General features: G+C 40.9%; 2 protein-coding genes across 2 annotated transcripts in view; one reads left to right on the plus strand and one right to left on the minus strand.

Moving 5' to 3' along the window:
- Positions 1-1,746: 1,746 nt before the first annotated feature.
- On the minus strand, positions 1,747-9,405 carry ggctb (gamma-glutamylcyclotransferase b). The gene is made up of 5 exons (XM_048260808.1): positions 9,275-9,405; positions 5,883-6,004; positions 5,540-5,685; positions 4,867-4,999; positions 1,747-2,355 (listed from the first exon to the last, which is right to left on the minus strand). The coding sequence occupies exons 1-5, from the start codon at positions 9,345-9,347 to the stop codon at positions 2,191-2,193; spliced, it is 639 nt and encodes a 212-aa protein (XP_048116765.1). The 5' UTR covers positions 9,348-9,405; the 3' UTR covers positions 1,747-2,190.
- LOC125305810 (sodium- and chloride-dependent transporter XTRP3-like) overlaps positions 7,974-15,970 on the plus strand; it is a 52,355-nt gene continuing 44,358 nt past the window's right edge. Inside the window, exon 1 of the mRNA XM_048260795.1 lies at positions 7,974-8,216. The gene's annotated coding sequence lies outside the window, so the exon portion shown is untranslated. The remainder of the gene's footprint in view (positions 8,217-15,970) is intronic.

The following is a 15,970-nucleotide window of genomic DNA, read 5'->3' on the forward strand; positions in this document are numbered from 1 at the left end:
TCTTTATGCTCTAGCCTACAGTACATATCACACATAGTTCATACAGCAATGAGCTCCGGAGACCATCTGTACAAGACTTCTTCTATCCCAGAGGGACTGAGCAGTGATGTCAACTGTGTGAATTCTTCAAGACAACACAATGAAGTATTGTGACAAACCTCGTCGGTGGCATAAATAGACTATTAAAACTACAAACGGATGACAATAGACTCTTCAGTAAGGACCCTGGACACACTCAACCTTTTCATGAAGCAATGTAGTGCTCCACTGATGGCTGAAAACAGTCATTGTGCAGTGCCTTACCTTGCAATGTACAAAACACACCAATTAATCAGAAATACCCCTCTAAAGTGCTGATTAGATACAGTCAAATTGTAGAAGCCTAGACACTATCTTATCTAAATACAGACCAATCTCTACACTTCTTCAAATGTAAGACTAAGATCTTAATCTTAGTCTTTTACCAAGTCTAAGCAAGAAAAGGCCAAACAAATCAAATTAGTATTTCAGCATGGCAGTCTATTGAGTTTGCCATTCTGACTACCGTTCCGGTGGTGAGCAATGCAGACGCAGGAGATCTTCGAAAGGTTCACACCGGCGTGGTGGCAAAGGCCTAGTCACGCAGAAGCATAAAACAGCCTTAAGTTAACCACTTAAATTATAAAACCTACTAAAATAAAGGGAGATATCTTCAATTCACAATATTGTATATAATATGACTGTTTTTTTTTACACAAATTTGATTTAAATTGACTTATCTAGTATCTAATTGGTTTATCAGTATTACAAAACATATAATTTGAGCTGTCAACGGTGTTTACAAAGGTTGTGTGAACTATTTGGATGAAACTACAAACCATTCTGTTTATATTGGCCATAGCCCACTGATGTCAGGGAAAATTCCACTTCAAGCATGTGGTGCAAGCTTTCCAGCTGTAGGGGGCAACAAAGACAAAACAGCGTCTCTTTGTGCAAGCAGTTTTCTTAGCACCAGAGAAACACTATGCAAGCCATACAATATTAATACATTGCTATGAATTAATTTAGCTATAAAAGTAAGGATCCTGGTATTTCAAGTAATAACATTTGTATGCTGGTTGACATGAAACATTGATGTGGACTACTCTAATTCAACTGCAACAATGTTATTTTAATAGAAAATGGAAGCTTCAGTGCAAGTTCTACCAGGAGATTTTAATGCTACGTCACTCATTCATTACACCCAAGTCCTGACCAATCACCAGTCTATAATATCTTGCCTAACATGCCTGCTCTGCTGCCTGTGTGATCATTTGATGCTCCTCTTTCATCCCCACCACCACCATTTTGATCCTTGTATATCTGCCCAGGGGGTAGACTCTGCCCCTGCCAGCTATGATGCAGGATCTGTGGTGTCTAGATGCTCCAAGACCTGGACCGATGTCAGAGCTTACACCTTTCAAGACTTTCAATTCTTTTAGTACTTTGTTCAATTATTTGTGAATTAAATCTTTGAATCTCATTCTTTCACTGAGTCTTTTCTGGGAGATTTTCAATGGATATCTCTACATGATGACCTGATGAGAGTGGAGTGTAGAATGTCAAAATCACTGTTGAGACAGCAAGAGAGAACAAGGGGAAATGAGAGAGAGAGACAGAGAGAGAAAGAACAAGGGGAAGAGAGAGAGAGAGAGTCAGGATCTATGCGGTCTATCAGAATCCTCTGAAAATGTAAAGGTGATAGGCAACAATAGACACTAAACATACTGACACGGAACATCTTATGATACTTTATTTCTTTACTTTACTACTACAGTATACAAAGGTTGGATTAGCATTTGCATTCCTTACCAGGCTATTGTGACCAAGACAAAGGTTCTGTGGATGGAACATCTGTTTTACCCTTTTCAAATAATAATAAAAAAAATCTCCCTTTAAACCCAGTTTAAATATACAAAGAATTAAGGCTCTGTGCAAGAACCTTTCAGTTTCCATGCCTTGTAAAGGCCTTTGGTATTTTTTGAGGAACTATACATTTTATGTGAAGAATTACTTAAAAGTGGTCAAGCATTCTTTCTGTGCTTCACCAGAAAAAAAAAACGAGAGCCCTGTTGCCTTTTCCTAAATGCTGACTAAAGGCTTAAGTAACTCTCTGTGGATACCGGTAGACAGGGAAACATCCTTCATCGGAGGTGCGGTCCATAATCAAAACTATGCATCTGACCGGTGGTTTGCTCTCTCCTTTGATCTCTTAATGGCACGTTCGACCTCTAACATCACCGGAAGTGGCCCTTCAAATTTGTTGGTCTCGATGGATCGGAGTTTCTCCTGGTAGTCCTTTGGCAAACCATTTTGCTCTGCACCCATGACAATCACCTACAAGGACAGAGGGAAAAAACATATAAACATATATTGACACCACTACAGTTTAAAAGTATTTTTTTCTGTAGGAGTTGGAACATAATTGTGCTTCTCAAGTTCAACAAAAATCGCCTACGGGCACACGTATTTGGGACATTTATTTAGTGTAGGGGAGAGTCGGGACGATTGAAACACGGGACGAATGAAACAATCCAGTTTTCTCCGAGTGTAATGATGATAGACCGACGTCCTTCGGTCAAAACATAGAGCATGTTAACCTCCTTCTATCAGCCAAATATCTTCCTGCTATGTCATTTTAACACGCAGTTACTGGCGATAAACGAGTTTTGATGCACAAAAGTAAACTTCATTAGCGGTTAAATTTTTTCGATTATCAATGAGTGTTTTTCATGTAAAACGTTTAACTTAATGCTTATTCAGTAGACCATTTAGTGTTCTCCACAATCCCAGAATTTCATATCGCATGCTTGTTTACATGGAAAGCAAAACAAGCTATAGTGACATATGTCGGATAGGATAGGATAGGATATATACTCTTTTGATCTCTGCATTTAACCCAATCCGTGAATTAGTGAAACACACACAGCACACAGTGTACACACAGTGTACACACAGTGAGGTGAAGCACACACTAATCCCGGCGCAGGGAGCTGCCTGCATCAACAGCGGCGCTCGGGGAGCAGCGAGGGGTTAGGTGCCTTGCTCAAGGGCACTTCAGCCGTGGCCCACTGGCCTCCGGTTACAAGTCCAGAGTGCTAACCAGTAGGCCACGGCTGCCCATAATCTAACGTGTCGGGACGATTGAAACACGTGTTTCAATCGTCCCGACCAGGCTGTAACTCCATGTATTTTAATTAAATGCACAAATATCTGTGTTTAAACAATCATTTATGGAGGTGAGATATGGAAAAACAGTTTTAGGAAGATGAAAATACATTTGGGCCCACCAGGCAGGGGGTCCAGTTTTCTCATGTTATCCTATGGAGACTGATGGCCGGCGTTAAGCCTACTTATTTGGATGTGCAGTGGCCTAACCCACGTAAAAACCTAGTGAAACGACATTTTCAACAATATAAACATGATATAATGGGAAAGCTTACCGTTCTAGCTATAACACATGGCAGAATCATCCACAGGGCATGATATTTCAAAAACCGCTTCATACACGCTTCACGATGATGGCAATGAGTTGTTAACAGACATGCACAAAGACGTATAGCCCTGCAACAATCTGTCTAAAATAAAACCTTTTGGGAGTACCATTCATGATATGTAGTAAAATGTCGAAGTTGTTGGACGTTTATATGGCTTAAACTGTATGTTTCATTCGTACCCTTATGTTGTTTCAACTGTCCCGACCAGGAGGGACGAATGAAACATTACGCACGTCCCACTTTTCTGTAATAATTCCTGAACGGTTTTGTTCAAAGCTGAAAATGCATCTGTATTTGACAGAGGACAGATGTAGGTTACTAGTGACTAAATATTAGCTTTCAGTGTGGTACGATCGCTTTGTAAATTACGTTTAATTAAAAAATGTTTCAACTGTCCCGGCTCTCCCCTACTGTATGTCTAAAAACATAGTGATCATCACTTTGATTTGCCTCTGCCTTCACATACAGTTTGAGACATGACCACTTAATGTGACACACAGACAAACATGCTACATGGAAACAAAGCAGAGAGTGACGACCACATGCCCATGAATATGCATTTCACTCAGGCACATACTGCACATACACAGACCTCTGGCACAGAGAGAGAACAATATGTCACCGTCCACCATATGAGTCTCGCATGCACACGATAGAGCACAAAGCTGGCCACACAAAGCCGGGCCTGTCACACTTTCTGCCATGATTATTTGGCACTTTTATAAACCAGTGACGAGGAAGGGGAAAAGAAATTTCCAGAAAGGTCATATTTTTGACCTTTTCCCGTTATTTAATTTGTCAATCTGAAAGATGGATTGGCATGCATTTACCAGTCCGGCTGGCAATTTAAAGTGTCACCAACAAAGGCTTCTGACATGCTGCTTAAATCCAAATATGATAGCGAGATGCAAATTCCAGAGGCTTCAGCATGCTGTGGGTGTAATGTTTGGAGTGGGGCTTGGCTGAATGACTCCCCCCCCCTCCCCCCACTGCTAATGTCCCAGTTGCCATTTGTGCCCTATTGTCCATCTTTCACAATAGTGGAGAGGGAATAGGGGCAAACACCAGAAACAAAAAAAAAAAAAAAATACAGAAACATTGTCCTATTCCAGCAGTGTTAATACGGGCCTAGTCTATTGACGTTCAGCTTAAAGAATTGACGTCACATTACTGAGGAAAGAGAATCGCGTCTCAGAACTCTACCATCAATTATTTGCTTAGTTCTCCTAACAGATCACATATGACCACCCTATCGGTACTTGGCATGACATGGAGTTGAGAGATGACCATGGTGGCCGGAGAGAGGGAAGTGACAGTGAAATGGATGAATGGACAGCGAAGCGATTGCTACCTTCAGGTATTGAGGAGAGGGAGGAGCGTACACACAGCTGTTCATGATGTACGTTCGGCAGTTGAGCTCCTGACCACGGGTCGACACAGACACTTCCACTGGGCTGTAGGCTCCAAGTTTCACATTCTCCTGCCTGACCAGAGACCCAGAGATACATCATGGTTATGGTTATGGTTACGCTTTTGTCCAAGGCGACATACAAATACAAAACAAAATAATACTTAAATTTAACAGGGAACAAATTAAGATGTTGGTCAGACTATAATAAAGAGAATAGCAGTAATGAACAACAATGTCAATTCAATCAATAGCCTAATGAAATAAACAATGGAAATGAGGGAAAATAGCAATAATAAACAATAATGTCCATTCAATCATATAACAACAATAACATGGTAAGACTACATTAAGGAGAATATCAATAATAAACAATGTCAAATTAATCAAAAGCCTAATGAAAATAAACATCAAAGCCCACCTTACATCACAAAGTCCCAATGGAAGCTCCAGAGAGTTAGCAATGCAACATAAATGTGTCATAAAACATGCAATTCATTAGGATGCAACATGCCAATTACAAGTTAATTTGAGAAAATCTACATTTCCCCTTGAAAATAATTATAAGCTGCTAAGTGTTTGGGTGTGCATTTGTGAGCAGACTGAGAAATCCTACCTGTCTAAGGACTCAAGGTCGGACATGTTCATCCTCCATACCACCCCCCACACCTCATCCCCCAGGCTGTGCTCTATCGTAGCCACACCCCCATGCCAGCGGTCACTGGCCAGACCCTTGTAGTTGCCGAAGACCAATTTATAGTCCTGGAGGAAGAAGAGAAGATAATCATAATGTAAAAGACATCATCACTGCACTTGCATAGTCACTACCAGATTCCATAGGGAAAGGCAGACTTGGGGAAAATCTTGAGGGAGTTGGAGGAGAGGCTATTTTGTCTCAGAAGAAAATCCAAGCCATCTCTCGAGTGAAAACATTATGTGCTGAGACACTTGGACCTCACCTTAAGTCTGGCAATGCAGTGGACTGTGGCAGAGGGGTTCTTAAGTTGTAGCCTCTCCTTAAGCAAGTTGCTCCCGTAAGCAAAGTACAGGAAGGTATGGTTATCCATCTCACCGGAGGCCTCTAGAGGGAGGAGGAGAAGGACAAGGAAGAGAAGGATAGAGAGGGACAGGGTGAAAGGGTAACAGAGGTGGAGGAGGAAGATGAGGGGGTGGAGAAGGAATCCAAGGAAAAGGAGAGGGAGAAGGAGGAGGAGGAGGGAGAGAGAGAGGCGTCAACAGCCACACAATCAGCAGGGCTTGTGGGTACCGCACACCCGGCAGGTGAGGACATGGAGCACCAATAGCGAGACAAAGACGAAACATTGTTCGTTCCCTTGCTTTTATACCACCGAGGCCCTAGTGCACCATTCTCATGCTAATCCACCATGCCTGACCCCCGGCTGCACATTGTGCTGGGCAGCCAACAGTGGCTTTGTCGCACTATCACTGACCACACAAGGGCTGAATGAGCAGGCGAATGGTACTCGTTCAGTTTGCGCCTCTTGTGGAGACCGGTGGGATATTACAGGCTCCTTGTGCATAACAGTGCTGGGTTGTCATTTCTCGTCGTCTGTGTCTGAGACTATGCCTGTGGCTATTTCTGTCTCTCTCTCTCTGTGGAATGCACAAATAGTCTGGCTATCCAAACACACCCTTTCAAATGTCAAATATAGTCAGACCAAGACAAATATAGATCAGTGCTGTCAGTTTATTCACATGACTGCGCAAACTACAACAGATCATAAGGTAACTTCACTTGAGGTTGTTGTGCAGAGGTACCACACTTGCTGCTATGTTGACTCATATTACAGTGTCAATTTCTAAATGTAGAAATTTTATCTAGGCTAAATTCACATGTATTGAGTCACACACTGACCTCTATTCGTGTTGCATCTTATTATGATGTAGATACATAGTGTTTCTGTGAGTAAGTCTGGACAAATTCTGTTTCTTCTCCTTACCCCGTCATATGTTTTTAGGTCAGACGTTTAAGTGCAGCCACTGAAATGGAATGCACAAAAAAAAGCACTGTCCATGGCCCCACGCACACCATCCCATTGGACACAAAAGTCCGAAAATAAACAAGCCGATGACATAAGAATAATAGCCTGCATTCCTGCCTCCATATGAAAACAATTAAGCACAGTCATAACAGCGTTTCATAATATTTTCATTATTAGAATGAATAAGTGTAGCCTTGCATAGATCTGCATGTTGAGAGGTGGTCTATTAACTAAGATGTCATATATTTTATTTAGAATATTAAAACCCCATGACTCTAGCCTACGTGTCCTATCCTATTTTTTACAGTCTTTGGTCCTATCACGAATACTAAGAAAAATCGTTTGTTTTTCCTCATTTAGAGAGGCTACTGTTTGCTCTCTACTCATGAAGGTTAAACTTTTGAAAAATATTTTTTTGGCAAAACATATAGGCCTAATTCAACAATGATTTCATTAACGATTAACGTTTAGATACAGATACAGTCGGGTGAAATTAGTTTGTGTAGGCTAAACAGTCGTGGTGAATTCTGAAAAAGAACACTCCGGTTAACTTGTGCTTAAAAGTATGGAGGTAGGCCTACAGTAACGCCAATTTAGTCTGTTGTTCACAAACTGCTTTGCTTTGATGATATGCGAACTAGCCTAGCCTAATGTAGGTTAATAATACTACTAGACAGACCGTGTCATGCTACACTATGACATTCACTGTAAACTGTATTATTGAATTATAATGTGTTATCCCAGTTATTTTTGCAGACACTTCACAGATGCTTACACCGCGATAACACGAGCAACAGCCAACGCTATTGTTCACCTGCCTGTGTTACCGAGTTATGTAACGAAAGCATCATAAATGGAATAGCTCTCCCACCAAATGAGAGACCGCGCCCCCCGACCACTACAACCACGCGTGTGTTTAACACAGAGCATCTCAATGATGAAAAAAGTGAAGGAACCAATAGCTTCGTAGCTAGAACGCATGTGCTACAGCCAAGAGAGTGGAAAAAACCAAAAAGATTTAGCGGTCTGTTATCAGCATAGACAGAATAAACTGGGAAATCAATCTCAGAAAAGACCTTGTAGGACACCATATCAGTTGTTCCTTCCATTAACTTTGCAATCTGATAGGAAAAACAGCTTTCGTTTGTTCATTAGCCTAGTTTTACTGACGATTTGTCAGTTACTCACAATTCAGTATTTTATTCGTAGCCTATTCAAGAATCTGATGCTGTGCTAGAGTTTGCAGGACTATTCAAATATTGGAATCCACGGCATACTTTATGCTTTGAGGTAAGCAGATTTCAAATTAAGTTGTCTTGAATAGGTATGGTGTTTTGTATTGTAAAGTGAAATTGAGCCATCATTATTTGGAAACCATTTGGGTGGTCCTGAATTCAATTTAGTTGTTTGAAAACTGTAATTTGGTAATCTGGTAAACGCATCGGAGTAATTTCAATAAGATGCAGATTATTGAGGGTGCCAGCACTTGAGTAACCTACCCACTGTGGCGATGAACTCTAATTGACACTGGTAGCCTATTCGCGCATGCAGCATTACATGAAGTGGGCGTTCAATCAGAGGAAATGGTGCTTCCTGTAATGTAAAATAATGTAAAATGCAGCACCAGACTTAGAGAGAAAATGCCCCAGTTGACATCTCTAGGCATGAAAGCGCTTACACCTACAGACACAATAAGTGAATATAAATCATCCTGTGCGTTTAATGGTTGATGTTGCTAGACATGCACAAGTTTAAAATACGACTATAGATCCCCAAATAGTCTGATAAAGGGAGGAAGACGTTGATCCGCTGGTCATGTCCGCTATCGGTTTGCTAATCTATGTGTACGGGTCATTGTCTCGTGACGGACACATTCTAAACAGTTAACTGTTTTACGTGAAGTCTTGTCCAACACTCCTACGGTTTTGTATGCTGTGATGATGGGTTGATCCTTTGTCAGGCAGTAGATCTCAACTGAAGTTAAAAAGTTACAGACCTCTCACAATCTTAGCAACCTTGCTGTAATCACCAACTACTCGGTTACTACCCAATATTGCCTGCTGCTGTAGATGTTAGCCTAAATATTTTTGCTATTCCCAATGATCATGTTTTTAAAAGTGCATATCTGAAAAGACCTATTCAAACAGAAAACGAAAGTTATTTGTAGGCTACTTCCAGGTGTTTTTTCTGTTTCAGTTTAATTACAATGTTTCTGAAATCGGATAGACCTATGGTAGGCTTCACATGAAACATGAACACACATACAACGCACGCACAGATACAACTCTGAGTTATTTCCCACCATCATTTTTGGAGAAGATAGGCGCTAAATTGTGCCGCACACTCACCTAAAATGGGCTCACACAGAAGTCCCACTGCCAGCATCATGGCTAAGCTGTTACAAGATTTACCGGCGAACATTGTTTTTGTCTCAGGAGCGCTCTTCACCTGAGTGTGGAGGAAGAAGTGGGCGAAAGGGAACCTATATGCCTCGGGAGGCGGCCCCGTTCATCCAGCTGGGCCTCGGCGGCCCATAGGGTAAAAAAATCCACCAATGGAAGTGTTTGGGCGGGCGGTATTCAGACAGTCACTAAGGAATATCCTACAAATGTATTTTTGCTTTTTAGCTTACATTTCTCCCAAAGGGCGAAGGAAAAGTCTGAGGAAACACTAGGCCTAATATGCATGATGTTGTTGCCCACACCTATAGGCCTAGCTAGAAAATTATGTAGGTGTATATTACAAGTGTCAATTTTGTTTAGGATTAAGTTGCACTGAGTCTAAATTCCAAGATTATTCTTTGCAGTCTTATTACAAACTGAGTACCTAGCTTTTAAGAATTAGGTTACAGTAGTATTTTAGAATTGCAGTTACATTAATTACAACAAAAAGTTTGTTTTTGTTTGTTTTTAAGGGATCAGCAGTTTATTTACTTTACTAGTACAACTCATGGTGACTGCACTGCAGGTTGTCTGTTGCTCATGAACATGTGGGAGGGAAATAAGGGAAAATAATTGTCATTTTGCGCACTTATGAATACAGTTAGGCTAATCTCAAAGATGTTCACAGTCAAAATCTTGCCACTGGGTACAGGCGTGAAAAGGCCCCTCCCACAAGCCTTGACTGACGGGCCCCACATTAGATACCAGGGGTGAACAACATAAACCCGTGGTATATGATTGAGGGGATCTTTTGAGACATATATTACATAACAACCTGTGATATTTGACTGAGGGGTCCCTTTGTCGAGTAGCCTGACGCCATTCTCAAATTCTAGTCATAATATGAGTCTGATACTGCTCCATTGGGACGTAATTATGGGGCATGTTTCAACCGACGGGGGGATGTCTCTGCACTCAATTGGATAGACCATCAGAGCAACGAAATAGCTTACTGTGAGATGTAGGAAGAACACACGAACCATCCTTCTTCTCCACAAATGCCTTTGCCAAAAAACATTGTTTTCTGGTCTTTTGTAAAAGTTATTGTGCCGTCAATTTCTACAACACTCGTTAGCGAAATCTAAGAGACACGTAGCAAGGTAGGCTATTAGGGAAAAACTGATATTTCCCCTCCGTTTTTAAAAATAATTCCTTTGAACACCTACAAACATGTTATAAACAGCTGGGGAAGGCTGTCGCAAATCCCTCGAACAGGTGGTCAATCAGAGATTTCAAACGAACGAGGACAACATGTCACAATGCAACGCTGTTTTCCCTTGATGAAAGTGAAACCATGAGTTTTTCCAAATCTCAACTTTGACCAAAGTTTTCAGAAATAATCGTTTTTAGTGATAAAACCTCATTGAAATAATATACATTTTTTCCATATGGGGTCTTAGAAGCCATCTGTCTCCTTCTAGCCACAGCGTTTTTGTTGCAAACAAAATCAACCTAAGCGTGCTCAGATGACGTGATAGAAGAGGTGTTGTTGCTCACCTGTCCATCGTTAAACCCGATTTGATTGGTCGGAACAGCTCTGGTTCGTGCATAGTTGCTTCACAATGGAGCAATGTCAGACCGAACTATTTGTCAAGACTTTTTCCAGGGTCAAAATGTCCCTGCCAGCCATTAAAGTTCACAAATGTTTATACAGTAAGCTATCACTTATCCACTAGGTGGATTGAAAACAGGCACAATTTAGGTTTATGAGCAATGTTATAGTGCCACTGGAAAGTTTTCAGATCCTTTCAAGTTTTCCACATTTTGTTATGTTTCAGACTCGTCTTAAAATGGAGAAAAAAATGAATTGATTCCATTTTAAGATGAGTCTTAAACATAACAAAATGTGGAAAACTTGAAAGGGTCTGAAAACTTTCCGGTTGCACTGTACATTGTTGTATGAGATATAAGATCAAATGTTTTGTTACATTCACAATAATACAGTTATAGACAACATTAACCATATTACATTGTTCTATGGTGAATAAGCAATGTCATCATTACTATTATTTTAAGATTTTAATTGTGCAAATAGGACTTACTGATCAATTTGTATGAATTTGTATAAAAAAGGGACTGCTTTTTCCCATTGGTCACTATATATGACCGAGTATAAAACCTAAAATTCTATTAACTTAACCTACATAAAAGCATAAAGTATGTAATGTTTGTGTGTTAGGAAGGTCTAAGGAGTAAGATGTATGTACTCAAATTGTTAAAAGGTGTTTTGTTTTGTTTGTCTGTTTTTAAGGGATCAGCATGTTATTTTCTTTACCAGTACAACTTGAAGGTGACTGCACTGCAGGTTGTCTATTGCTCATGAACACGTGGGGGGGAAATACTTGTCATTTTTGCACGCATATGCATTCAGTTAGTCTTAAAGTTAGAGAAACCAACTTTTCAGGTTCTCTAAAAAGCAATGCTGCCTTCATTGTTAGTCGTGTGAAGAGTATGCTGACTACAAAGCAACCAAAAGGCATAGAGAGGTTAACCCTCAAGGCTCGAAGCTATTTTCAGAAAAAAAATCCTACCTTTATTTTTGAACTATAATCTTGGTGATACAGTATATGGTCCATTTATACATGATTTAGTTTGGTTTTTATTTATTTATTTAGGACAGTCTAGGCTACACCTGGCATTATATGATGTGATAGGCTAATACTTTCACATTTCTTATATCAGCCTTTATGTCAAGGAAAAACATTTTGTGTCTTATGAATTTATTTATGTTTTTTTGCATGTATGTCACCAAAGCATGTCACCCTGGTAATCTTAAGGATCATGATGGTGGGATACTCTATGGCGTAGCAATTTGCAAAAAGGATATGCCAATACTCCTCTGCATTTGCCACCTGAAGGGACCTGTACTTAGGGAAAAAATGTCATGTAGCCCAAAACACAGTTGATCTGTGTGAATCATTGATATGGTATCAAATTCAAAATTAACGGCTAGCCTAATTTTACAGAGGAATACATTATATATTTGGATTCGGTAGGGTCTGCTGTTTATTTTGAAACAGAGCTGCATAGACAAAAACAATGACAACGATAATGTCAGTTGACCAACTGGAGTAGGCTAACACATAGACATGCTTGCTTACGAAACAAACAGTTCAGAGCTCATGGCATATGGCCACCACAGGGGTGGGTAGTAACGTGCTACAAGTAACGCACATGAGTAAAAAAGTATTTTTTTTGTGAAACGACAACTTTCCATATTCCTTTTTCAAAACGGCGCTTCTACTTTTACAGTACATTTTTGAGTCAGTAATCTACTCGCTACATTTTCGATTGCCTTTCGTTACTAGTACAAGTTTATTATCGGAGGAGAAAGTATCTTGAGGGATAAAAGCGCACCTCTCCCTCGGTGTACAACGGCGTGGGAGAAAAGAAACAGGGCTTCAGATAGATAGTGTAAGGGACCGATCAGTGAAGGCATGAGGACACAAGGAGGTTTGGTTCAAAATGGAGGGTTATTATTACCCAAAAAATGATCAAAAATTGACAAAGTCTACAAACTGACAATTAGGCCTATAAAAGAGGTCAACCAAAAGTATAAAGACACTAAAGGCACAACTGACGTGACGTAATCTGAACAAAAAACTGACCTGACACAATGAAACAAAAGGGAACATATATATCGACTTGGCCAAACCAAATGACACAAAAAGGGGATAAACTAAATACATAGACTTAAATCATAACACAGAGCAAAGTAACTAAGGCCAAATTCCCCTTCGGGCACATGGCAGACGTGGTATGGTCTAATACGTCGGCACCGAGACTTAGGTCCTCTCAGGCCTCAGCCACGCCTTTGCCCAACCAGGAAGGGAACGCCCCCAACGAAAAGAAACACATGATTAGTAACAAACAACTTATATAACCTTACAGTGTTAAAATGTGTGCACCCATATAAAACAATGTAAGGCTAAAGTACAAAAACTAATAAATAAATGAAACAAAATGTTGCGTTGTATGAGTTATTTGAATAGAATAGCACATGTGACTGCAAACAATACAATGTGCAGCAAATTCATGATGTACCAAAAGAAACTAATAATGTGCATTTGTAGAGTGAGGGCTTGTGTTACCATGTGCGGCTGTGGCCATCACAGATAGATAGATACTTTATTGATCCCCAGGGGAAATTCAAGGACTCAGTAGCATACAGACAACACACACACATTCACTAACAGCAGAAAAAGTAATTAAAAGTATATAATATAAAAACACAACTAAGGGCTTCTACATACTCGACGCACCCGACCGGTAGCGCGACACCATGACGTCAAAATGACGTAGATCTTGCTGGCACGCCAGGATTTTAGCCAGGTAGCGTGAGGTAGCGCACCACTCATTTTTTTTCAGACGAGCGCGACAAAGCGGAAACAGGAAGATGGACTAGTTCGAGGCCAAGCGAGAGTTGCAGTGTTTTGTTACAGTCGTGAATTTTTAATAGTTTGCTGGATAAGTTAACAAAGTTACCAGCGAGAGTTGCAACACATAGAATTAAGAGGAAATAATAGAAACGATTTATTTTCAAACAAAGGATATCTATTAAGGCCTGAACAAAATCTCTTTCCACTTCAGGAAATTACACAAACTCAGCCAGCTGCTAGCTAGCTAGCCAGCTAACTAAACTGTTTAAATTATTAATTATAATTTCCCTCGGGATGACTAAAGTATCTATCTATATATCCATCTATCTATCTACCTGTGCGCACACCTTGGCAACTAGATGATAATGATGGTGGTAGTTGTGAATAGTAGCAACCAAAGTCTGAAGTACCATCACAGAGGCTAGATAATAGCAGAGCCCGTTTACATTCTCTGCTACTAGTGTTTCTTAATGCAGCTTCTTCTGCTGTGTAACATAGTTAGCGTTAATCTTTTCACAACAGCGACACCTCTGTTCAGGATAATATTGCAACTAGTGTCGTGACCACGACGCGCGAGTATAAATGGTTACGGCGCTTCTGTGACGTCACATTGTCGCGCTACCGGTCGGGTGCGTCGAGTATGTGGAACGTTTAAGCAATAAGGACAGTAGAAGATAAAGAATATACTAAATATGCTAAAATACAAATTATACTAACTAACACTTAATCTAAATCAATTCTAAAAACAGTATCCACATAGTGGTGATTAATCAATCAAGAGGTGCTTGCAATGACTGAGGCAGGGACTGAGCCTGTGATTCTCTGTGCATAGTAAGGTAAGGTAAGGTGCTCTGTGTGAGTGAGTGTCATGGTGATAGTGCAATGGTGATAGTGGTCATGGTGATAGTGCAAATGAGTAAGTCCAACAGTGCAAGAATAAAATCTATATATCTATATATATATAACTATTTTAAGAAAAGGTATATAAGTGTGGCCACAGTTCGGCTGTGGCATGGAGGGAGGGGTTATGCATATGTGCTAATGTGCTAATATAGCACGCAAACAGTGAGGCAGAAAGACAGTGGTAAAAAGTGGCTAGTGGACAGACAGTATCCAAACATGGAGGGGGTGAAGAGGCAGACAGACTATGCAGAGAAGTCTATCTCTCCTCTTCCCTTAAGTGAAGCATTGAACACTTCAATGGCCCTGGGGACAAATGACTTCCTCAGTCTGTCTGTTGTGCAAGGCAGTGAGCGAAGTCTCCAGCTGATCAGGCTCTTCTGCTTAACAATAGTGCTGTGGAGTGGGTGAGACTCATTGTCCAAGATGTTGATCAGTTTGTTCAGGGTCCTTTTGTCAGATATTGAAGTGATGCACTCCAGTTCAGCTCCCACTACAGAGCCAGCTTTCCTTACCAGCCTGTCAATTCGCCCCACATCCTTCTTCTTTGTGCTTCCTCCCCAGCATACCACTTCATAGAAGAGGACGCTGGCAACAACAGACTGGTAGAACATCCTGAGGAGCTTGCTGCACACATTGAAGGACCACAGCCTCCTCAGGAAGTACAGCCTGCTCTGCCCTTTCTTGTAGAGTGCATCAGTGTTGTCTGACCAGTCCAGTTTATTGTCCAGGTGGAGACCCAGATACTTGTAGGTGCTTACCACCTCCACATTGACCCCATCAGTGGGGACTGGTAGCAGAGTGGGCTTAGACCTGCGGAAATCCACCACCATCTCCTTGGTCTTTGAAGTGTTGAGTTGAAGGTGATTGAGTTTGCACCATTGCACAAAGTCCTCCACCAGGCTCCTGTACTCCTCCTCCTGCCCGTTCCTGATACACCCCACAATTGCAGTATCGTCAGAAAACTTCTGCATGTGGCATGACTCGGTGTTGTAGCAGAAGTCAGATGTGTACAGGGTGAACCGGACTGGAGAGAGCACAGTTCCCTGTGGCGCTCCGGTGCTGCTGATCACAGTGTCAGAGAGACAGTTCTTCAGTTTGACAAACTGTGGTCGTTCGGCCAGGGATGCATTGTTCAAACTATAAAGAGTGCAGGTTGTATAGCAATTTAAAAATCCAACATAAATACAAGTACACACACACACACACACACACACACATAGGATTAACCTTTCAAGCCATCTTCATCAGTGGAGGTATCCTTAGGAAGTGCCTGAGGGCTGAGAAATTTAAGCAAAGCACCTTGAGGGAGAAAGAAAAGATA

Source organism: Alosa alosa, chromosome 13 (assembly GCF_017589495.1).
Source record: "Alosa alosa isolate M-15738 ecotype Scorff River chromosome 13, AALO_Geno_1.1, whole genome shotgun sequence".
NCBI classification, from domain to species: Eukaryota; Metazoa; Chordata; class Actinopteri; order Clupeiformes; family Clupeidae; genus Alosa; species Alosa alosa.